At 34.4% G+C, this 26,981-nt stretch overlaps 1 protein-coding gene across 1 annotated transcript; it reads right to left on the reverse strand.

Moving 5' to 3' along the window:
* Positions 1-1,290: 1,290 nt before the first annotated feature.
* On the reverse strand, positions 1,291-23,256 carry LOC117109065 (beta-alanine-activating enzyme-like). Its single transcript, XM_033251300.1, has 14 exons — positions 23,011-23,256; positions 21,998-22,118; positions 12,331-12,560; positions 11,004-11,193; positions 9,610-9,857; positions 8,274-8,368; positions 7,877-8,049; positions 6,984-7,292; positions 5,547-6,238; positions 5,221-5,369; positions 4,530-4,693; positions 3,600-3,725; positions 2,560-2,691; positions 1,291-1,623 (listed from the first exon to the last, which is right to left on the reverse strand). The coding sequence occupies exons 1-14, from the start codon at positions 23,244-23,246 to the stop codon at positions 1,291-1,293; spliced, it is 3,198 nt and encodes a 1,065-aa protein (XP_033107191.1). The 5' UTR covers positions 23,247-23,256.
* Positions 23,257-26,981: the final 3,725 nt, after the last annotated feature.

The following is a 26,981-nucleotide window of genomic DNA, read 5'->3' on the forward strand; positions in this document are numbered from 1 at the left end:
AAAATGAACAAAACAGATTTTGAGTTGTGCACATGTACTGTACTTATGGAGTGGAACTTATCTCATTATGACATTAAGCATATGTTTACTGTCTATGTACCAGTTGTACAAAATAGTAAGGTTTGAATTTACGGATGTAAAGACGACTGTGATTTTGGTAAGAATACTCGTGTGACAGGTAGCCCACAATCAGTGTAACATTTTGCCTCATGTGAATCGGCTCTTAGGGAGATTAAACTGTCAGTGTACACATACACCAACATTACTGGACTAAATTGGATTTCTTCAGTGTGACGTACACAGTACACAAAGGCTAACCAAAGAGAGCCTGACTGGGTCTGGGGTTTGGGATGGTCCATCTGGTGGTGAATTTGGCAGAATTTTCCGAAGAGTATATACTGCGTTCTTTAACATGCACATTGGGGTATCTGGGTCGAATTGCTGGGTCAAGAGTCGGAGCTTTGGTATTCTGCGGGTTAAGGTTTTATTATCAATTTCAGCCTCATACTTCACATGAAGATTATACAGTACTGTAGGATGTATAATATTTCAATAATCTTGATCTGAAAATGGAATTCCTCCTACTAGGCACATCCTTAACCAGCCAAAAAAATGTGGAGAGTCTAAAGCACTTCAGTGACCCGAGGTTTTCAATTTCATGGATATAGTAACTGATAAACCTAGTGAAATATTCTAATACCTCTAGATGGCTAGAAATGGCACTTTGAGACTTAAATTTGAATATACCGTAGTGTATATTTTTTCTCCACTTTTGTTTTAAAAAATTCAAGTGGAATGTATTGTACAAGCATGTCCAACAATCATCTTGCAGTAGCGAGCATTCTTCACTAGATTCAACTTCATGTCATTATAATAATGCTATTTTTTCAATCCCAATCCCATCCAATGATGTGCCAAGTCATTTATTTATATTTTCCCCATTAATAACTTAAATGTTTCTCTAAACCATACAGTAAAACAAATTTGAAATAATTTTAAGATATTGTGTATTTATTTTCAAATTAACAAAAAATACTTTATAAATATACAAAAATAAATTGAAATAAAAAAAAACAATAGATGTACAGGTACTGTATTATAATGTTTTAAAAATTTCATTTAAATATTTATTTGGCTCAAATGCTACATCAGGATCATTACGACGTAACAACACAAGCGTTGCCTGCACACCTACAGCATACAATGTCATACATTTTTTTTTTATATACCAGGTGAGGTTTATAGTCACGCACTACAATATTGCACACTTTGAGTTACAGTATAAAAAATTTATATTTTGAAAAGTCTTAATTTCAGATGGCTCGCTACCCATGATAACACTAAACACCCTGTTGATAAATTCAGGATATATAAAGATCCCTCTGTACAACAACAAACAACAAAATATTCACTATTTCCCTCGGCTGATTGCAGAAGATCGTTGTAAAATACAAAAGGTGTAGCATACACAGGAGACGTGGTTTTAAACCTCCACACCTGTTTCCCAGTTGAGGAGTGAATGCAGTAGATACATGAATCATGTGACCCAAACACTGTTAAATCATTGGTTGATGATAGACAGGGTGAAGAAAAAATTGGTGCATCCGTTTTAAAAGACCAAATCTGCAGATGGAAAAAAAATATTAACTACTGTTGCTCATTTTGTTAACTGGTATAAAAATACCAGTTTTTTGTTTTTGTTTTTTTTTACACACTCTGCAGCTAGACCAGTCAGGAAAGCAAGTATGTACTGGAACTTTAGCTAAAACTAAATAAATTTTTTTAACTCTGTATTTTATTTTTTACTTTATTTAGCATTCTTATGTTGAAGTGTTCAAAATACACACCTTAATTTTCTTTTAGTTGTTTTACTGAGTAGCTAACCGTATCCATTCAGTTTAAAAAACCAAAAATTCAAAAAAAAGAAAAAAAAAATGTAAAAAATAATGATTAATCATGTCCATTTAATGAACTGTTCATTTAAACCAGAGGTTTTTAAAACTATTATTTTAACAGGGGTCAAGTTTGTAGATTTAAGCCATTTGGAGATCCACTGATCATGCAAAGTTGCAAAGCAATGCAGTAATGTGAAATGATGTAGTTGGAACTTTATATTCATGAGTAAAATCTTGCTACTACAGTAATTTAGTAATAACCATCTGACACAGGTTTAGCCTGGAAAAAGTTGTTTACATAATGGGTTATCAGTGATATAGATCTGGCCTGGTATACACAAACACTTTTGAAAATGCATGAAAATTTTACATGATGCAGGCTTAATGACAAAAATGAGCTTTTGATCAGTCGCGGACCGTCAAGAAATGCTAAGTACGATCTGCATACCAAAGCTAAAGCTCCAACGAATATATTTTATTGTGCCTTGTGTCCGTTTCATTTAGCATTTCAGGTGGTGTGATCAGCGGTAACTTCTGGACTGAGGTTTAATCTGCAAAGGATTTTTATAACAGGACACATAACATGCACTTGCAAGCGGCATAGGGCCAATGGGCCGCCAGTTGACGACACCTGGTTCAAACTATTGATAAGGAGTGTGCTTACCATTTCATTCAATGAGCTGATGTGATAGAGGTAATTGTCAACACATCCTACCATGACGCCTTCCTTTGTTACGGCTGGCGACGAAAAGATTGGCTTGCCAATTCTATACATCCACTTAATTTCACCAGATACCTAAAATCAATTTTATAACAGAAGTTTATAATATAATATACTTATAATTTATATTAACATATATAATACAAATATGTAATATATATATTACAAGATCAACTGTTTGTAATTGTACTTTTGTATGCAGTATTTAACAGTAATAAAAATAATAATACAAATTCTTTATGCCAAAAACGCTTTTAAGCACGAATATACAGAAATAGGTAAAGTAAGGTAATAAGAAATAGGTGAAGAGATGGGCACTCAGGCCTGCTTCAGATTTTGAACCTTTACCTTTACCTTACATGACAACGCTGAACTTAAATACATAAGAAATAATTTAGTGGTACCCAAGTAATATTATAACATATGCAAAAAACTATTACAAATTTATACAATGGTATTTCAGTTTTTTTTAATGATGACATAGTTATGTCGAAATATTGAATCCCAACACTTGGAGTATGTATTATACTATCATATTTCAGTTCCATTTTGAAATAAATGTTCTTTTATTTGTGTGTGTTGGCCCATATATTTACTATTAAAACATATGTTTTTTCATATCCTTTTCTTATAGTAAAATTATAACGTATCATTGCAAAAACTATTACAAACAAATCTATATGATGGTATTTCAGTTTCAATTAAATGTACTTTTATTTGTGTGTGTTGGCCGGTGTTATTAAAACATCTATATATTTTTTTCATATCCTTTTCCTACATTGCATTTAATACAAAGATTATTGGAGTAATCTAGCTTCCTCGTTCCATGGGATGGTTTCATGACACATCATCTGCTGACTGTCAGTGGCATCCTGATTAATTGCTAAACTTTGTCAGATTGCAATTTTCATTGAATGTATCGGCTGATGATGTGTGCACACAATTTACAGTAAAAAAACACAAAAAAATAATTGCAGACTCACCAAATTGATGCAAGTTAGAATACCACTTAATGTCCCAACATAAATGGTTCCCATAGTAACATCAATGCATGGAGACGAAAACACCGAACCTCCACCACAGTGGGTAGAAAACAGACATTGCTTGTTCTATTAGTATAAGGAATAGTATAAGCATATTAATACAAACAATACATATTTAGATACAAAAAACATTAACTATCTTTGTAAATACAACAGAGAGCAGCTTTAGGCTCAGATGGCTAATCTGGTGGTAACCACTGCGTCTCCGGTTCAATTCCCCTCGCTGCCTCTCCTTGTGTTTCAGCTGAAGGGCAAGCCCTGGATTTATCAATCTCAGCTTAGCAAATGTCTTAAGTAAAAAAAGTTAAGATGTCTCAAAGCAAATATCTTAACCTGATTTATTAAACCATCTTAGTAAAATTTCAGCTTAAAAATCGTCACAGATGGCGCATGCGTACAATCGGCTTTTTAATTTTAAGCAATTTTTAAGCTAAGCAATAATGATAAATCTGACTTAAGCCAAAAAATGGACTTAAGACGAATTTAAGCTGATTTCTAGTTTGATAAATCCAGCCCTGAAATACAAGTTACAATAGTGCACTGTCTTTCGGATGAGACGTTTAAGCCTTTGGTCCTGTGTGCATTTATGGCCCATGTGCACATTAAAGAACGCTGTACACTCTTCGGAAAAGTGTAGGGGATTGTCTCCCAGTGTACTGCCCAATGACCACCAGATGGACCCCCTAGACTTTCCTGGGCTATCCTTGATGTTTACACTAAATAAATCCAATCCAATCCAACACACAGGCTTGGATGAAAATTATTAACAATTATCAAGCATCATGAATATCTTAGAAAAATAAAAGGATATACCATTTAAGTGCACACTCTAATTTTAATATCTTGTATACTAAATAACAGTGTACTGACCTTTATGTCAAGCGCATGAATATTTTGGTCATGTGAACCAACATAAATAATGCCAGTATGTGGGTGGACGATAGGTGAGCTTTTGACTGGTCCACTCGTTTTCCAAAACCAAATTATTTCTCCATTCTTTGCATTTAATATGTAAACATTATGATCATAACATCCTACAATATAAAAACAAAACAAAAAATGACACCCAAGAGCATGTGTCTGTGATTGAAGTGCAACATAATTTAAAAAAATAGTTTATATCTTTTACAATAATGAAATAAAATAATAATTATACTTTAATAATAATAATAATAATAATAATAATAATAATAATAATAATAATAATAATAATATTTATTTTAATTTTCAGTGCTGTTGCGCTTTTAAATGTTTTTTCATATGATACGGTTTTCTTTGTATTGCTCTTCTTATATGCATTTTGTATCTAACTTTGGTTTTTCTTGTACACATTAATATTTTTAAGTCTTTAATCGGTTATGATAATTTCATATTTTAATTTTCAGTGCTGTAATTTATTGCCAGTTTTCAAATGCATTTCCTCATTTTGTTGGACAATAAATTATTTCAGTATTCAGTTTCAACTGCCTTTGAAAGTGTTCTGCAAATATAGAAAAATTATTTTGAAGGTAAATGATTTTACGATTTATCTATGTTAAAATCATAAAGTATGAAAACTCACCAAATACAATATAACTTGCACACATTGAAAGGCAAGCTGATGACTCAACACGATCTCCTAGAGTTGTGCTCCAAATCGGCACCCCAGTCTTACATGAGATAGCTAGAAACTTGTGCGAGTGAGACCCAATGTACACAACAGCATTTACTCTAAAAAAAAGGAAAAACAATTTGAAGAAAGCAGGAACCATGAAAATCCATAACCTTGGTCCCCTTTCAATTCCCATAGCAGATGACCTTTAAAGCATGGTCTCCATACAATCGTAATTTCACTTGCATACATTTTTTATGTGATAAAATAAACCATTATAATAATTTAATACCTACCCATCTGTAGTAACTAAAAGCGGAGATGCATCAATACATTTGCCTGTGTCACACTTCCACTTCTCCACAATGCATACAGTCTGCTGCCCTCTGTTGACATTCTGTAGTAATTTATTTTGTTTCTTATGATGTTGCAATACTTGTGATCCTCGTCTTATGGAAGAGTATACAGTCATTGTTTCGTTTTTAATAGAACAATCCAGTGATTCTCTATTTACGTCCATTTGGAATGTATCAGCAGCATCCTTCTTGGATTTCTTTGATGATAAACTACCATCATTTTTAATCAGACCTAAAGTTCTTTTTTTAAGTTCCACGTTGTCGTGCAATGAAATCTGCTGAGAAACCTTTTCAAATTTCGAAGTACAATGTTCTGATCTCATATCAGTAAACTGTTTGTTGGTTAAAACATCATTTTGCAACAATCCACAAGGAACTGATGAGCTGCTCTGTTCCACAAAGGGAATGCTTTCAAAGTTATGTCCATGTTTAAACGTTACACAGGATTCATTTTTCACAAGTTCAAAGACTTCATGATATGTTCTATGTAGTATAAAATCTAGTAGATCCGGTATAGACCGCCCTATAACTAGTTCAATCTGGTTTAGTAGTCTCACGGCTTGGAATGAATCACCACCTAATTGAATGAAGTTACTGTCATCTTCAATTTTACTATCAACTTGAAGAATATCCTAAAACCAAAAGTACTTTTGAATTGATTTAGTTATAACAGATGGTTGGTAATTTAATTAAATGATGATTAATTAAAATATTTTAAAAACCATCAGATGGTAAAATAAAATATACACGGTTTGAAGTTCCACCCATGTTTTGCAGTGGTCATTATCTGTGCTAATTACAGACAGACAATCAGCTTATATAAATTATGATTGCATTGGAATTGTTTGTTAAAAACATTTCTTTAAAAAAAGCATTAAAAAATCAACAAAAACATCAAAATAAAAGGAATTCCAGAAACTGAATCTCTCCCAAATCCGAATTTCAGACGTATTATTCGGTCTGAAACACAAAAACCAACTTCTAAAAACCAAACAGAATGATAAACAATGACTTCCAGAATAAATAATGCAATAATCATAAGAATTAACAGCCAGGCCATGCTGTGAACGAGCGGTTTGTACCGTGTCAGTCGGAAATAGCATTGTCATGGTGCTTATACAAATGACACACCAGTAAAAATGTTAGATAAAAATAAAAAGTAAAATGTTAGATAAGGTAAAATTTGATTGTTCATTCTTTAAATTTAAGACACTTAAAAACTAAATGAAAATGAAATTTAAATGTACCACGTAACCACTGCAGTCTCCTGTTATATTTATTTGAACATAGTATGATGATCCCCACCTGACAAGCCTGTAATCAGTGCACAAATAGATAAATAGATCTTATGCTCAATAAAATAATGTACATAATTACCTTCCACAAATTATGAAGCTCTTCATTTGATAGGCAACCACCATTTTTGCACAACCTAGCCACTTTTCTTTGTTCCAGCAGCTTCTTAGCATCCACTTTACCATGCCTAGTCACTGGTAGCTCATCTAGCAGACAAACTTGATCAGGAATGCAATTCTTTGGCAGGGTGTTTTCCAGTTCCTTATATATCATGTTAAAGGACATCTGTTCCGTTAAACCGAACTTTGGCACAGCAAACAACAAGAGCTCATCAGTTTCTGTTTCATATAGCAAACAGCAACTGTTGAATATCAGAGCTGATAATATAACCTGCAAAAAAAAATGCAATAACTGGCGCATTTTACTGGAATTCAGATGAAAAATAGAACACATACATGTGTGGAAAGCATAATGAGTACTAAAATAATATATAAAACACAGTATTATCAAGAACCTAAAGCAGCTTACAATACTGAAATTTAAGTTTGACTTTAAAGGGATATAAGAATAATAATAATAATAATAATAATAATTCTTTATTGGTCCTCAATCAAATTTGAAATTTGGGCTGGGCCCTGTTGACCTGCGGCAGCCACAGTGTAGTTCCACCAAACTTATCTACAACACAGAACAGACATGTACAGAAACAAACATTGACCTTAACTCTCAATATACGGGTTATTCAAGGTGCTAAGCAATTATACCCCAACAAAAACCCAACGTTGGCCTGGTTTGAACCAAGGTCTTCAACACAGGAAGCAGGAACAATACCTCTCAGCCAACCACTGAGTTCATAATAAATATTTATGATTTATTATATTATGAATGATGACATTACGATGACACTTACATATTGAAGTCTGACCTACATTAACAACTAACAATTTACGGCACCCAGAATGTTGTCAGTTTACCTCAGTTAGTTGTTGCAGGTTGATGCGTTGTCCATGCCTCTTAATTTGTTGGTCGATCCTACCAACATACACAAGCCCCTTTGATGTAAACTGCACAATATCTCCGGATGCCCTCAACGTCCCAGGTACAAGGACACACTCATTATCCACCAGGCAAACTCTCTCTTTTCCACCTGTTGGTTTCATCATAAAATATTTGACAATAATAAAATATTTATCGCCAGCAATACAAATACTTAGAAGTGAGAAACAATATGGTATTTACTGTATATAAAAACATAAGCATTACTGCACACTTACTATGCTTAACCTATAATTTGTGTAGACACACAGACAACACAGTACAGAAAATTGAATTTAATAAATACAATTTAAGAAGTAGTTTGATTAAACAAACCTATGTAAAGATGACCTTTTCCAGAAGTTATAGCCTGCCCTCTATCATCCCTGACCTGAATCACAGTTCCAAGCAGAGGTTCCCCAAGTGGTACACTAGTTGAAAAATAATTGTACTCTACATTAATTGTATAAATTATATTCATTATAGGGATCACATTACTTGGCACATTTGGGAAAGGTACTGTATCTTTGATGGACGAATCCTTACCGTAGATGAAATTGAATTCCATCAAAAATACAAATTTGCCTTTGCTATATATTTTTCATCACATGCAGGACAGGACAGTTTGCCTTCATGGGAAATGTTGGGATGGAATGGCAGTGGAGTTGAATAGCTTGCCTTTTAATACCAGGGTTCTGGGTTCAATTCATGTACATATGTGGCAAAGACAAGCTAAACTAATCACTCGTCGAAAAAAATTGTATATAAGAGCTTTAAAATGGTAAAAAATGCATTCAACTCTGACATTTGAGGCATGTTGTGGCGAAATTGTCGCACATTCCAGTATATGAGCTATAAAATATGGGAGCTCAAAAAATTGGCTAAAAATCCAAATTTGTTTTTCACCATAGATCAACAGTTTAATGTCTTATTAATCATGTCCCAAAGTATTAGTTCTGGAAGTGGTTAATAAATTGTTTATTTAACGTTATTGTTCATAGTTCATTCTATTATACAATGTATGCAAAAATAACTTTGAAAGGCAATTACTCAAAATCATGTTTATCTTGACAAGAGTACTGTACTTTCACTTTCCAATAACTTAGGCTTGAAATGTCCAATTTGAATGAATGACCCCTCATTTTAAAGATCATATACTCAGGTATCGGAAAATACCAATAACTTGAATTTAAATTTTTGCTACAACTTAGCCATTTTGCCACAACATGCCTCATTTGTTTATTTTTATTTTATTTATATTTATTGGATTTTGTGATATATACAATCACAAGCAATTGTAACCATACAGCTGCTTTAAAGAACAATGAGAAATCAGCCTTCAAAGTTTATGATTTCTGTCATTTCACATCATCAAATCCTTAAAAGTGTTGTTTTAATATTGAAAATGGGGAAAATAACAGCATAGCATGATGTAAAAATATAACACATAAATTTGATTTTTTTAAATTTTACATATCCAGTATGTTTTAGCAAATATCTCTAAAACATGATTTGCAATGAGTGACTGGGTTGGCTTGTCTTTGCCACACACAAGGGCATGATGATGTTGTATTACAACTAAATATGGGTATATCACATTTATTTGTCACATACAATTTGACAGTTGGGACACAGCTTATGAATGTTTGAGAAGCTGGAGTAGCCCAAATACCTTTGATTTATTGCATTCTTGATGTCTTGTTCTGGAATTTGGTATAAAGATGCCCAGCTTGAAACCTCCGTGATGCCGTATATATTCCACATTGTGGTCACATTGCCTTCTGCTCTCCAGTTACATAAAACAGCTGGCACTGGGCATTGCTCACCACCAAGTACAAGTGCTCTAAGTTTAGTATCTCTACTTAAAATGGTGTTCTTTAAAAGTGTTGGTCCAAATCTTGAGACAAGGCTAGATGTGGCCTGAAAAAAAATAACACAATCAGTCCTAGATCCAAACAGGGAATGTGCTTCCCTGACTTATCTGCTAATGTTGTATTTTTGCTTTTAAATCAGAATATAACAATAACCATCTTTATTGAATATACACTTTTGTATCAATGGCACTCATGGAGTTGCGGTGCACTCAAAAAGAGATGTTACATAATGTACATAACAGAGGATGCATTAAAAACAAACACGATAAATATACACAGAGTAGTGAACCTAAAAACATATACAGACAACAATACAGCAGTCTCTTCATTGTGCCTTCTGGTTATCTTGCACTACACTACATGTCTTATTGTAGTGAATATGTAATTTTAATATAAAGCAATAATTAAAGCAGATGAAACTATTCCAAAACAATAATTCAGTAAATAAATATTATATATATTTTTTATATGGTGAATTTCATAATCTTTTGTAAATATGGTGTTTTCCTTTTTTTCACATTCTGTATTTGAATTTTAATTTTTTGGCAATTTTACAGTTTTTTTGTGTCGCCTCTTTTAATTTTTTTGGTGCTCTGTTTGATGATTCTAATTTTTCATGTTTTTTTAAACTTTGAAATGTTTTTGTCTTGCGCTTTACTTTATATTTTTATATTGTAAATATCATGCACTTCACCATTAGGCCTGAAACTTACAATACATTGAATAAATAAATTACTATTGATTCTGTAGCACCAATTCCTCGAAAGTATATAAAATCAATTGCCATACTTCATCATCTGTATAACATTCAACCTCTATCATCATTGCTGTCATTTTCAACAAGGGGTTTTCAAGAAAGGGGTTTCCAAGCCTCCCACAAGTTGCAAGTCACCCGAAAATCAGGACAAAACTAGCCTCCCATGCTCCCGCAAGCAAGCAAGATCTCCCGGTAAATAACCAATCTTCCCATAAATCCATAATTTGCATTTATTACTACTTTATTTTCAATTGTCTCAGTGCCGATTTATCACCATGAGCAGCAAAATTAAATTACGTGACTATTGCGCCAACAATGGCGGGAAAAATGTAAATACCGTAGGCTTCATAATCACAGATTCTGTTGTGATTTATATGTGTACAGTATATTATTAATTTTTGATGAATAATTGGAAAACATTATGGTATACTCTACCTGTAAAATTGTAACGTTGTTGTCTTGCAGTGCTTGTGCAAGCTTTTGTGGCATCAACTTTGTTGTCATGGGAACCATAAACAATGCAGCACCGGTAGACAAAGCCAAAAACATTTCAACAATACAAGGGTCAAATGTCAGAGGTGATGCCATAAACACGACATCATCATGTGTCACTTTCAATTTGGTTCTGAAATGTTAAACAAAAATAAAATAAAAGTCAGCCTGTTTCTTTTTATATTTCTTTATATTATTTCTTTAATTTATTTCTCTTTTTTGAAGACCTCTTTGAAATAAATAATATGAAAATAATGGACCTTTCCAAGGTGTAAATCCAATTTAACAACTGACCAGGATGGGGCCAGAAATGTGCGTGTCCTACAAACACACGTGCTGTCCCACAAACACAAGCGTGTGTGTGTGTGTGTACACAATTTTACTGTTTTAATGTTAGCAACAATATCCAAGGGGTGGGGCTTAGTGGAAAGGTCCATTATTGTGGAAGGGGTTTGGTGCAGTGGTTCTTTTTCCGTTAAGTTGCCGCCTTTATCTTATTGATTCTGGTGTTGATTTGGAAGTACACTGGGAGAAAAATCCCCTAATCTTTTCCGAATAGTGTACTGCATTCCTTAACGTGCACACAGGACTGACATCTTAAATGTCGTAACTTGCATTTCAGACCTCCAGCTGAAAAACATGAAAAGCAGTGATGGTATTGAACTGGGGGGGCCTAGACATCTCCACGGTTCAGCGCGCACACAGTTGCTACCACCAGTTTAAAATTGGGGTTTCAATCCATCACTGTGCATTTCGCTTGTGTCCTTGAGCAAGGTACTTTATCTGTGTTGCTCCTCTTCAACCAGGAGTATAAATGGGTACCCGAGGACGTTCAAGTGCAAAATGCACTGATATATTTCACGCGGAAACCTGTGGAATTGCCCCATGGGGTAATAATGTGGAAAAGCGCTCTATGCGTCTAAAACACAAAAATGTAAATATTATTATTATTATTATTATTATCATTATTATTATTATATTAATATATTAAAATTTGTTTAGATGCGTGAATGACAACTCATGAAAGACTTATTTCTGTTGGGGATCATTCTGGTGTTGAACTGGGCAGTACACCAGAAGACAATTCCTGTTTTTTTTCCCCAAAAAGTATAGCTGCATTATTTAATATGCAAATGGGCCATATTACATACGGCAGAACTGAACCAATCTCTCAGTTAACCACTGCCGCCACCACCACCTGCTGCAGCAGCAGCAACAATAACAACAACAGCAACAACAACAACAATTATTATTAATTTGTAATTTCTACCTTAAACTTATAATATTTGGAACGATGCATCTGTGAGGTACCCTGACGATTTTCGGTCTCCCGGTTGTGCCTGAAGTATGCATGGCATAGGCTATTCCAGCATTATCTTGTTCTTGCTTATGGTCACTTGCCTGAGACATTTGTTTTAACACCACCAGTTGATAGGGGAAAAGGGCTGGTGTATCCAAGCAATGAAAGTTCAACTGTTTTCCAAGTTTTTCTATAAATTGCTGATCATAAAAGAAATTTACTGTCAGTGAAAGTTGATTTGCAATCACAAATGCACAAGAAGCAAGTTCAATTCTCATATCATCTTGCTCACTTTCTTAGAAAAAGCTCATCTCTAACTATATAACCAAAGGTAACAGGCCCATAACGATGGGGGATTGGACGATCTCCCACAGAATACTGAGTTCTGCTCTACTAGATAAATGGAATTTGTTTGCATAACCTCACCCAAGGAAAATCAAGAAATGGGTATATTGGGTACTGGATATCCATAGACCGAAAGGTCCACTGATTAATCTCAGATAAGAAAGTATAATACATACTCCAAGTATTGAAATACACGCCATCGTGTTGGGATTCAATATTTCGACATTAATTATGTCATCATCAGGAATGCATAGGCTGCACAGGTTTTAGCCATAAGTTGAATTTAATGAGTATGTGTGCCTTGGCCTTATAAGCCTATGACATGCGTAGCTGGTGGACTAATGGTAGGCCTGTCCGTTCTTATTACACGTTGGATTTTTTTCTTTTTTTGTTGTTCTGGAGTATTGACAAAGGATACAAAAAGCTGATCCAATAAACAATGATCAAGACAGTCGTTTTAATCATTGTTTTACAATTCAAAAGTCATCGCCTTTGTATTCTTATGTGTTAACATATGCATGTGGTTAAAAAATTCAACAGAAAGCTTATCTGTGTTTTGTTGTAGACCTACTTTGTCGTTGATGCTGGAAAACTGTCATGTGATCCTATCTGAAGAGCACTTCATTGATGATCTACTAACATATTGCATGGTATAGCCTACTGCCTATTCTTCAATTTGCACATATCAAATTGATTCAATGTTTATTCACGAAAATGGTACTCTCCTTTGAAAGCAGCTCATACATACCAGATATAGCATTTTAAATAACCATTTGAACCCGGAAGGCCAGAAAAACGGCAGTGTCTTTAGCTGCAGTAACCCAAAAGGCCGGTATACCGGCTTTGCGGGTCAGGTGACCTTATTCGGGGTAATCACCTGACCAGTATGACTAATATGACCTAATTTTAGGACATCATCATTCTGAAGTCGTTCTGACAGCTCGTACGTGTGGATTTTTTTGAAAAAACAAATTTATATTGAATAATTTAACAATGAATTCCAACAATGCTTTACGATTGATACTTGATGACTCCCAAGAAAATATTGATGAGGATAATTATCAGAAAGCGATTTAGAAAGTGAAAGTGAGGTATAAACAGTGTAGTTTCTAGCCCTAGGCCTTCAGATCAAGATAGTGCTAGTACCAGTGGTAGTGATGATAATTTTGCCTTCGGGTTGGTGGATGGCTATGGTGGCAGTAGAAGTAGTGGCGACACCGATGGAGGAGGTGGTGGCGATGATGCTGGTCACCAAGGACGCGGTCGCGGTAGGGAACTTAGCCTGATGCTAGACTATTTATTATTAAATAATATTTAATATTTAATATTAATATTAAATATTAAATATTATTATTTTAATATTTTTATTTATTTATTTATTTTTTATTTTTATAATAATTTTCCAATTGAGCTCCGGGACTGCAAAATAGAAAATACAATTAAACTTAAGTTGAAACAATATATTTTAAACTCTTAGCCGTTCTTTATTGCCGTTTTATTGAGCTATTCTTATTATTACATTGTTTGATTTTATTCTATATTATACTATATTATATTACATTATATTAGGCATTATAAATTAAACCTATATTTTGAATTGTCTTTATGTAAGTCAATTTAATACTTTTAAGACTTGTTATGAGGATTGTATGTTATTATTATTATTATTATTATTACGGTATTATTATGTTGTAATGATGTTGTTTGTACTGTTTTTTAATTTTATTAAAGAGGGCCCCTGAATATCAGTTAACCTACTGGGCTAAACTGGAATGGTTACCCTCTTTAAAGATGGTGGAAATAAAAAATAAAAATAAATAAATTGATGTCGGTAGCCATATACAGTACAGGCGTGAATTATCGCTTTTTATCTGCGCGTACCACTCGTAACCTGCTCGTAGGTACCATTTGGAAAGTAGCTAAGAACTAGCCAATAAAATTCTCAAATATAAATCTAGTTATATGTTGTTATTGTTGTGCTTTAAAGATAATAAAAAGAATTATTTAAATTAACTTCTCCATTGTTGTAATCACTCAGTGTACCATTTTCAAGTTGTATGAACGGTGTGTGACGTGTGTGAACCCATCACCGCTCGAGACCACATGGTTTGTCGGAAGTACTTCCCTATATTCAAACTAAAAGTACCATCATTTAGTGTTTATAATGAATAATGTGTTGTTTCCTATACGTACCCGCTCGTCTTGCAAATTGACATTGAATGCAAAAATCATCAGAGATTTTCTCATTTCCTGTGCATAGCCGAGTTTTGCAATGGGATGTAGAATACAATCACCAAAGCCCTACACAATGAACAAGGAATATGAAAACAGAGAATACAACATGTCATCTCTTTAAAAAAATATTTTTAGGTAATTTAATTTTATGGAGTATCTAATTAAAATTGCAATTATTAAATTCAGTGCTCAATACAGATCAAAACAAGATCAAACACAATTACTAGTCCAGTCAATCTGTTGATTGTCCCAGAATTAATTTCAACAGAAATAATTCTTGCAGAATGACTCTTACAGAATCTGAAATATACACAAAATAACATAATAGAACTCCGAAAAAAATCTAATCACGGGAACATTGTTAATTAAATAACTTGTGAACGCAGTTGAATCAAACCAGACGCATTGGTAACACTAACACAATGATTAACGCGTAGTTTTACACACTGTACTCTGCATTGCCTGCTGATAATTTAATTCCAAGCCAACCAACAGTGAAAAATCGCCACAAGGATGAACACAAAATTATGAACTCTAATACAGAAATACAAGCAGGACAATCCTGCTGATAATACATTTATTTATTTATTTCCAAGCCAACAGCAAAACATCGCCACTTAAGGAATGACACAACATGTAAAATATGGACTCTAAATTAAATACAGAATTGAGAAACAAAACAGTCAGAGACATTAACTTACACCAAGATACTTCTTAAAATGAGCAATCGGACATGTTAAAAACTATAAAGATATCAATGTTAATATTTTGATTTTGTAATCACTCGAACCGAATACCGTTTTATATACAGTAAGCCTAAACAGTCAGTAGCTATAGGCACGGCGCAGCCTGCTGTAATAAAGAACCTCCTAGAAACAGTTTTTGTACCACAAATCTTATCTGTGTTGTATTACCAAAATCAAATACAGTTACTGTATGTGTTGGTACTTTCATCTAAATGCATCATCTTTTTATTTCGCGTTTCATTTTTTAAATTTTTTATTCCCAATTTCATTAAAACAATTAAAAATAAATGTACTGTATTATGATTTCAATTAAATCATTATAAAAATGTTTGCTGGTCCCTTAAGAGGGGTGGTCTAATGTAGAGTTTCTAGTGCACAGGGGGCCTGTCTATTTTAAATATGAATGGTGGGTGGAAGAAGAACATAATAAACGATCTACATGGGTATCATGAAACCAGTACTGTAGGCCTATTCACCATTAGATTATCACACATAGTGTCTTACAGTATAGCTCTATCGAAATCGAAGGAAAATGTCTAAAACACCGTTTCATATATGGTCGCGAGTTTCTCAGTATTTTCATATCGGTTACAGTGTCGACGATTTTGGATATCCTTCACACTGAGGGATTTCGAATCCACAGATCAACTGTATGTTCGATTTTGAAGCGATTCGAAACAAACAAGATTATTAGGGATTGTCGTCGATCTGGACTTCCCGCCAAAGTTATTGACCAGCACTTGGACATCATTGACGAAGCCATGACGGAAAATGATGAAAGGACAGCAAGAGAACTCCAAGAAATTATTCTACAGACAACTGGTGACTTCCTGTCTATAACTACCGTTAAGAAGACAAGGAGAAAGTTGCGATGGGTGTGTGAGGGAACGCGGTATTGCCAGTCAATCAGGACACCGAATAAAGTTGACCATTTGAGATGCTGTGGCTTGCATTAGAAACAAAGAAACATTTCTTGACGTAATATTCACAGATGAATGTACAGTGGAGTTGGACCACCATGCGAGAATGAAACGAACCTCGAAAGTTAAAGCCGAAACACAAGCAAACACATCACACTTCATGTCTGGTCGGTTGGCCCTGCCGATCGTAATATTTGATGGCATAATGCGAACGGAATTCTATATTAATTCCATTCTGGATGCGGCCGTGAAACCATTTGCTGGCACCCACTTCCCCAACGGTTATCGTTTTATGCAAGATAAGTACGACCCCAAACATACGGCTAATGCTACGAAACAGTACCTGATAGAGAGATCAACTGGTGGAAAACTCCTGCTGAAAGTCCGATCTAAACCCCATTGAACATTGAGCTCATCGATGGAATCAAGACATTTTGGACAGAAACAATGAACCCTGACTTACAGTAGTTGAGAGGCCACCAAATGCTACAACTAACAACAGGTGTGTTATGTAATACAAAATATGAAAGTGGTAAACGAGCCAATCCTCATTTGAAAGATAAAGGCTTGCCTAAACGAAGACAGTATATTGGTGCACATCTTGCAAGGAATTCTATGCATAGGGAACTCGAAATCAAACTGGGCTGGCCTTAAAACGTGAGGAGCAATATATTCTTTACATTACTGAACTCTTGTGGATAAACACTTTCCTGTAAAGGCATGTGACAAAAAGTGTCATCTTTAAAGAACTCCGATGCCAAGACTTGGTGTGGCGTCATACAAAGCAGTTACTAAACTTGGAACCTAAACCAATACTTTATTAGGACTTGTAAATGAACTATTTGATGGAGAAATTAAAGTGAACTCATGAAAAGTATTAACTTCCACTTCCAATCAATTACCTCAGATATACAACCTATCGAACCTCCACTAACGGCAGAAGACCCGATTGTCATGCCAGATCATTTGATTATCTAACCTAGTGTAATGGAAGGGAAACTATGATCTGTTAAAACGAATAAGGAACGTAATTTTACGCGAGTTTGCACAAATTATTGCTAAGCCCTTATGTGCCATTGCAAAGTCTAGCATGAGGGACTCACGGATTCCTCATGACTGGAAGCGAGCTAATATTATTCCCATCCCAAATGTGACAATGGCAAAGAAAATAGAAAGCGATCTTTGAACGATATCATTGATATCTGTGTCTGCAAAAAACAGTCGAGAGTATTATTGGCGGCTTCATCTGGGATAAAATTAACGCTAACCAAATTGGATGCACCAAAGGTGTGTCCACCGTAGATGCAATACTATCACTTTAACACGAGTCGTATTAGGCTATAGATAAAAGAGAAGTGAGGGTACTGCCATTAGACTTTACCAAAGATTATTGATCTTTATAGACCACACCATACTGGTAGAGAAACTGGAAGCAATGGGTGTGGATACTAGTGTCATGGGTGACAGCCTTCCTGAGCAACCAAAGCCACCGGGGAAAGCTAAATAATTCAGTATCTTACTGGGTAAAACCAAATGGTGGAATACTCCAGGGATCATGGCTTGGTCCCGTATTATGTATTGCCTACATAAACGATCTGCAAACAAACCTACCCAAGACAAAATATATGGATGATACCACATTTTACAAAAGAGTTTAAAAACAATCCGAAAATCTCCTCCAAAGTGAGATATGTGCTGTGACCACATGGTGCTCAGAAAATAAAATGCGACTAAACAGCAAGAAATCTGTCGAGCTAATAGTAAGCTCTAAGAGATCCCCCACATTATTCCAACCAACTATAAATCTAGATTCTGAAATCGTTTGTGTCCAGGCAGTCAAACTTCTTGGAATTCATCTCCAGCAGAATCTTGCATGGCACACACACATTGAGTATCGCTAAAAAACGCTGTGCACCCAGGTTGTACTTTTTAAAGCAACTTCGCCGCTCTGGTTTATCCCAATTTGATCTCCTTTACTTTTATCAGTCGGTAGTCCAACCTGTTCTAGAATACAGTTGCTTTGTCTGGGGGATGAGCATAACACTAGAACAAAACAAACAACTGGAATCAATTAAAAGACGAGCAATTAGAACAATTTTTTCTTCAACTTCGTACAATACTACCTTAATCCAATGCAATATCCCAACCATCTATGACCATCGTTTATCACTTGGCAAAAAATACTTTTCAAAGCTTAAAAACCCACATCATGGATTAAATTACCTCCTTCCAGATTGCCCCTCCCACAATCACTGTTTGAGAACTAGAAGAGAACCGAGAGATTTAAGAATTTTATTATAAGCTATGGCATTTTTCATAAATGGAAAGCTCTGATAACTAAAAAATAAATTAACAAATTAAAATGACTCAATTGTGATCCCCGACAGATCTAAATGCAGTTTTTTGTATTAACTGTTTCATTTTAAACAATCTAATTAATTTATACCCTAATTAATTTATCTCTCAAATGTACCGCTTTTTTACCCTTATTGTACAGTATTTGAAATTTCTTTAAATTATTTTGAATGTAGTATGTGTTCTCGATGTGAATTTCTTCTTTTTTCAATGAATGTTAATATATGAACCTTATTTTTAATTATCAAAATATTCAACCCTCATTTTATCACTTTTTACCAATTCTTTACCCAAATGATGTATATAAAATTTATTAATTATAAAAATTTTTAATGTATTTAAACCGTATTATATTTTTATATTTTTTTATGCGATATTTTTTGAGTTTATCTTAATTCAATTTTCATTGTTAAACATCAATTTGCTTACAAATTGCAATAAAGATTACTTTATATTTGAATTGAATTGAACTGATAGGCATACAAAGGTTGCATACTGGCAATAAAGTAAATACAAACATACTTTTTATGTTTACAAACATGTTTTATTCAGTAAAATACAATTGTATGTAATCAGACAATTAACATCATGATTGTAATAAAAAAAAAAAAAACAGATTTTGTTCAAATAGCACAGGATGAGGGTGCCGCAAGATGTAAATAATGCAGGGCTCAAAGGGTTAAAGGTCATGCTTTTCAACATTTTTTGAAAAAGATCCCCCCATTACCAAAGCTGGTTACGGGCCTGACCAGTGTGACACTTTCAGGTTTGGAGCCAAAGAGGAGGCGGCCGGGTGGGCAAGGGTTGGCCTCCCCTTGTCGGAGGGAAAAAAAATTGTTGAGAAAACCAATTTATAGCAATAAAATAAGCCCTCTAAACCCTGAAACTGTCCTCAAAGAAATTTTTAGCCACATCTGACTATGTCCACCATCGTTTAGGATATCTGCCCCCACCATCGGGGATATCAGACCCCTTGTTGGGTAAATCATGGAAAATGTTGAACAAAAAATTACACTAAAAGTAGTTAAATATCACACTATACCAAAATTAGGTATAATGTATTAGTTAAATATTACACTATACCTAATTTTGCTAGCTGAAGTTATAGTAGTTTTATGCATCATCATAGACCTTTTTTGTTATGTTCACTTAGAAGTTAGGAAAGGTGTGATGTCGTTTACAGTGATATTAAAGGAAATATGGTTGTTGTAGTGGTTGTTATATACATAACTTTGTGAAATATTTTGTACTGTAATTATGAAGATACATATGTAGCGGTTTATGATTTAAGTAGACAGTTTGATGGGTGAATAGAATTTGTTGCATAGAAGTATTTCATTGTGGTCCTCTAATGAAGACATTTTCAGAAGGCGCATTATAATTACATCATGCAGCTTTTTACTGTGATTTTTTTGAAATTACAAAATATTTTTACTTTTGTATGTATTTGTATTATATCCAAACACATTAGGAAATATGTCATGTTTATATATATATATGTATATTATATATATATATATATATATATATATATACAAATATAATGCAATTGCTGTAATGTTATTTCCAGTTGTACTAATGTTGCACTGAACTGGCACAAGGTCTATCCATTACTGGGCTATCCATCAACTGGTTATTCCATGGTTGGAATGGAATGTAATCCATTGAAAATGAAAGGCACTTTAATCATGAACTATTACAGGCACATCAGTCTATAGGTACACGAACGTTATCTTCATCATTACCATATGGACAACGGCGTCTAGGTGACGACGACAGTAGCCATGGTAAATCGCGAAAAAATGAAATCCACTCCGCCCCCATTAAATACGACTGTCGGCCTACATTTTATGTAATTAATATCTGATCTAACATATTACGTACCTAGGCCTATGTGGTTGGCCTAGGATAGCCAAGTGTAGAGTACGAATAGCTACCAATGCGTATGTAGGGAAGTTAATCCTCCAAGAGCAATGCTGAAAAGCTACCGTCTCGATGGACCTTGCTATCAATGTATATCTCTAACGTCCTCGTCATCAACCACACCACAGTGCGGCAACACGAAATGTGCTGTACATACACTCATCACCACTGACTGATTTGAATGTGTGGTTTAATACACATAAAAGTTGCATTTATGCGTGGTTTAATACACATAAAAGTTGCCTTTATGTGTGGTTTAATACACATAAAAGCAACTTGTAGCCTACATTTCCTGTAATATCTGAGCTAGGCCTAGGCCTACACACACGTACCCCACCAGCCTATAATTGGTTCGTCTTCGTCTAGGCCAGCCTGTATTACAGTACATTGACACGAAATGTACATTGTTTTTCTCTCAGAGAGAGAGAGAGAGAGAGAGAGAGAGCTGAGAAACACCACCCACCCTTGCAAGCACCACAAAACGGCTCATTTTTCGCTACCAACTTGACTCGTGCAGACACATTTATTAGACACAAAGCTTACCATTCCAGGCCGTGATTGGTTTATAAACACAATGGTGGAATATACAGGCGATTTGCAATCTGATCAATGGCAAACATGCTTTCATAGGAAACCCATCTTAGTGTTAAGAGATATGATATAAAAACATACTACAGTATTTCACATTTCCCGACTATATCTTCGTGAAAACTCTTCATACTTTAAATTCCCCAAGCCTTATCTTCCATATTATTGCAAGATCGGCCTAATCGTGCCACAAACGAAGGAAGAGATAGAAAAAAAAAATGACTTCAAAATTCGCTCAGAATCATCATATAAGCCATCTCTCTCAGAGAGTGAGCTAAAAATTAAGGTTGGTATAAAAGATTTTGGCAAAGAAATGCTAAATAAAATGAAAAGGCAAAATAAAATATTTTCTTTTGAATGTTTTAGCTTGGGTACACAGAGCATGTATCTTGCTTGCCTTGACAGTCTGCGAATGCAATTGCACCCCAGCGCACCTCACCCATTTCAATACTCCTACATATGCATCCGGGTAAATCTTTGATTTCATATGATCTCAAATTATCCAAATGTACATGTTTTACTCACCGGACTATCTCTTTTCATACAAATAACATGTTCAATGTTAAGCTTGCTGAAAATGAATTCATTGAGGGCAGTATTTGCCTGAAAACCTACAGGAACAAAGCAGGCTGGCAGTTTCAGAATCCTGTGAAAAAAATAATACAAATCCAATACAGAGTAAATAAATATACCGTAATCAAGAATTTAATGAAATCGTAAATCATATTTTTTACAATTCATAACCATCTAATTGAGAAATTCTATTTACAAAATTAATTTGTCCACTATTTGCACATGGTATTTTTATGGAAATAAAAAACATAACATAATAATTTAAAAGTCTATGGAAGCACACTGGAACCATCAAAACCTAGGGCCTTCAGCCCACTTTTATGCCAAAAAAAAAAAAATCACCATCAGCAGAATCAAACTCCTTTTCCTTTCATTATAAAATTTTCAGGAAACAGACAATTAAATAATTTTAATTTTTGCAATAGTTTGGTGGATTATGAATAAAAAAGCAGAAACAAAGCCACAAAGCTAAACTGTCCTTGTGCAGAGACTATCAGTAACTTAATATGTTCTTGAAAAGAAAATTAAGATAGAAAATGAAGCTTTCCAGTGTGGTGTCACCAGGAATTGCCAGACAGGGGTCTGATGTTCATAAAAGGAAGGGTCAAGGGCAGACCAGAACCCCTCAAATGAGGCTAGGGGAAGCCTCGGAAACGTCAACAATTCAGGGATTTGAAAGGCTTATTTAATCGATTTTAGAGTCGAACATTCTGTAAAAATTACCTTTTTTTTTTCTTTCGAATTGGGTACTTTGTATTTGTATCCATTAGGGGTGTGATGTCAATTAATTTTTTTTTTTATAATTTGATAATTAAGAAATACAGAATTGTGAAAAAAAAATAGGGAAAAAAAGTAACAGAAGTTGGTTTAATATTAGAAACAGGCAAATGTCATCAGAATCAAAATATTTTACTAAGGAATTTAAATATACACAGAAGGTCTACTTCACAAATAATAAATTTTACCCTAAAATGATGGCTGGAATATGGATAGATGTTGAAGATATTACACCGATAAATTTTCTGCTGCAATTAATATCTTTTAAAACAGATGCCACTATATTAGACAGTTCTGAAACATCAGCATATGTTGAAGTAGTAGACAAGCCATTTCCACTGTGCATAAGCAGGGCAGTTTTGTCCTTTCTCCCAAGAGCGAAGCCTTCCTCAAAGAGATCTGACAGGTTACTTGACTGATCCATTCTAATGAGTACTAAACAAAAGAAGATATATAAATAGATTGATCTTATTATTATTATTGTTCATTCAAAATTTTAAAAAATACACTAATAATCAGGTTTCAACTGTCCTGCTTTGCAGTGCTGATACGAAATAAAAAAAAAAATCTTTTCTGCACCGTGGCATTTCTTAGTAAAAACAGTGCTCTAAAGTTCATTCCTATTCCTGTAAATTGGGCTTTGATTTCCGTCCACGTATTTTGGAAAGCGAGTGCCAATTCTGAAAGCAAAATTTTTTTTGCAGGAAATTAGGCCTTAATACACTAAAACACTACAATACTATACAACTACTGTATGTATACTGTGAAGTATTTTCATTTTGCACAGAGGATATAACAGCAACTAAATTTGTGCAAAAAATCAATAGGAAAATAGGAGCGCAGAATTAAACTTGCTGTTTTTCCAGAGTGCATACCGGTATTAAGGCCTGCGTGGGGAATATATCTTCTGCACAAAAATTAGGCCTATAGAATTCCGTCCGCACATTTTGGAAAATAAGGGTCGATTTCCTAGCACTGCAGATTTGGCCAAAAACTGGGCTTTGATCTTATTTTAAATATAACCAATGTATACTATTATGCAGCAGTTACGATTCTGCGTGTATATTTTCTAGCGACTATCCGTGCAAATTTGCGCTAGTTTTTGAGGTATCATCGGTGCAATTTAAATACTTTACCATACAGTTGCTTTTATACATTGAAATGAGAGATAGGCCAAGGCCTAATTTCTGCCAAAAAAATGACAGGAAAACAGCCCAAATTGGACAGATAGAATTATAGACCTAATTTTTGAATGGGGAATATAGGCATAGGGCTACACACAAAATTAATTTTTCTCTACACTAGACTAGGCCATACTTCCTATAGCAAAGACTTTACATGAAAATTTGAGTTTTTGAGATTTCCTAATATAAATAAAAAACTTTACAGGTGTAAGGTACTACTCCTTTCGCACTGGCTACATGAATACGGTATCTGACCAGTTTGTCGAAAAATCCAGTTTGCCAAGTTAATGGCCACTTTGCCTAATCCAGTTCAGCAAAATTATAACACAGCTTGCCAAAACCCAGTTTGCCGAATCTTGCTGTCACCATCGTACATCGTGCTTTTGAAAACATGATGGGTGGGTCAGGGAGGCATCATATTTATTTGAATAAACACCCCACTTTGAATAAACTCCCCCTGTAAAGCCAAATTTGAAATATACGCCTCCATCAAAAATACCCATTGACTTTCCGATGCACCACCGTGCCTGTACAGGTGCAGGTATGGTAAAAGTGCTCCAACGTGAATTTTATGCTATTGTTCATGCTGCACACTGCTTTTGATTGATTTCGGCAAAATGGGATTCATGGTTTTTGAGTCGGCATTCGGCAAAATGGCATTCAGCAAACATGTCTTCATCAAACCAGGATTCGTTAGGCAAAGTGGACTTGGGTGTCTATAAAACGAAGACCGAAGACGCAAAAACGAAGACCCCTATTTTTTCTCTTTAATTTTGAAAATACACCAGGCTGTCACAAAATCAATATTACTAAATTTGTTGGGCGTCTGTTTGTGAACAACGCCCTAGTGTAGGCTATTCCTAGGCCTAGCTAACTTTAGTACAGTGGTGTATGTAGCCTAGCTAGGCCTAGTGTAGTAGATGGTAGTAGTGGTAGGCTTAGCCTAGGCCTATGCCCTGGCTGGGGTCAGGCAGGGCGGATTAGGGAGACTTCGTCCGCCAACAATATCGGCCGCCACCGAGCGAGTGCCAAAAAGTATGGAGCGGCGGTAATTCTGTCTTTTTGCTTGCTTTCAATCTAAGAGCGCTCGCTGTGTTCAGTGTTTTATGTCAATTAAGCAATGAAGTTCATTCATTGTGTAATTTTGTTTTCTTTTTTAGCTTTCCAGTATTGAACGGAATAACGTTTGAACCGATGTTGAATCAACGAACATTAATTGTATAAATATACTGTACAATAAAAGTGAGATATAAAAGATCAAAGAATACATGTTTTTTTTTAGAATCAATTGTGCCGGCCCTATTTTTGTATCCTACTTTACTTTTATAACATTTATGAGTATAAATATATAATAAAAGTGATGAAAAAGAACAAGGATAACATGTTTTTTACCATTAATTGCGCTATATTTTGTATCCCACTTTACTTATATAAGGTTTATGAGAATTTCTTCCCAAATAATAAAGTATATTAATGTCATTTATGATTGTGATATTGATTTTAATAATCATTCATTAGTAACTGTATTTTTAGGGTTCGTATGGTTTGTATAATGTACAAGATTAAAATATGAATGATAGACATGTAAATAGATGAAGAGCTATGCTCGAAAAACGTATTATTTTGAATAATGAAAATATTGGCAATATCATACTTTACGCTTTCGCGTTATTATGTATTTGTGTATCATTGCCTTTGCAGCAGCCACTCTCCTTTTATAGGTACTGTAGATAGAATGTATTAAAAAAAAATTTTATACCCACAATATTAAAATTTTTAACAATTAGGGCCTAAGACAATAAAATTAATTCATGCAGTTCTGTATTGTTGCTTTTACTTTGCCATTAATTGAAATAAACTGCTTATAGGCAACAAAATACAAAGTTGCCTGTACTGCAAGTTGCCTGTACTGCAAGTTGCCTAGTAACAGTGAAATCAAGTAAGAAACATTCCAACAAGTAGGTTCCCACAACGCTATTGGGAGAAGCAGACACAAGATCAGTCACCTTTGTAGTTTGATTCTTTGTACGCCGCCAATTCAGGAATGTAGGCGCACTAATGCTGCTGTTTCTAGCCGCGAGAATATCTGACTGGCTTGTTCTATCTAGCCTACAAACATGTGATATACTTTTTTATTTGCTTTGCTTTTAAAACTTACGAAGTTGTATGAATAAATTCTGAACAGACATAACATGGATGAAGGAAGGAAACAGATGAAACATGTGCACTTACTTTTCTAGAGATTTTTGCACAAATTTGAATTGGTTTTTTGATGTATCAACGCAAAATATTTTAGAAGTGGAAAGTTAGCGTTCAAATTTATTAAGATATACAAATATCAAATAATATTTACAGTACACAGTACTGGACTTGGTTAGAGCAGAGCGCAAAAATCAGAAAGAATACGCCTTATTCACGAATCGGTAGACATCTTGAAGTGATGACAAACATTGCGAATCAGCGGTGCGTAACCAACAGAAATAAGATAAGCTTTTGGGATGATTTTCTGACATCATGTTATTTAAAAAATCATAACTCCATAACGGGGCGTCGTATCCAAAAAGTGTTTCCAGGAAAATGTTCTTAAAAGACCAGTCTACACCAATATATGATTGAAAAAAAATTGAAAAATTTTTTTGACCTCTAAAATCAAGATTGAAAAAGAAAAGCCCATCTTAGTAGTGTATTAAAATAGGCCAATGCATTACAGTACAATAGCATAGGACTTTCGAGTTGTTACTGTTCCAAGTAGCGATAATATACATATTTCTCTTATTACAAAGTACAAGTTATGTTTTATAAAGAGGTATAGTATAGTAAATCATGTTTTTAACACAGGAAACTCTTATATGGTAACTAAAACAATGCTAGTTCAGAGTATTACTAGTACTACAGCACTGTAATGCATATACCTATTTTAATACACTACTGAGATAGGCTTTTATTTTTCAATCTTGATTTCAGAGGTCAACAAA

This window comes from Anneissia japonica, unplaced genomic scaffold (genome assembly GCF_011630105.1).
Source record: "Anneissia japonica isolate Jap-2015-1 unplaced genomic scaffold, ASM1163010v1 scaffold12406_len387984_cov155, whole genome shotgun sequence".
Classification (NCBI taxonomy): domain Eukaryota; kingdom Metazoa; phylum Echinodermata; class Crinoidea; order Comatulida; family Comatulidae; genus Anneissia; species Anneissia japonica.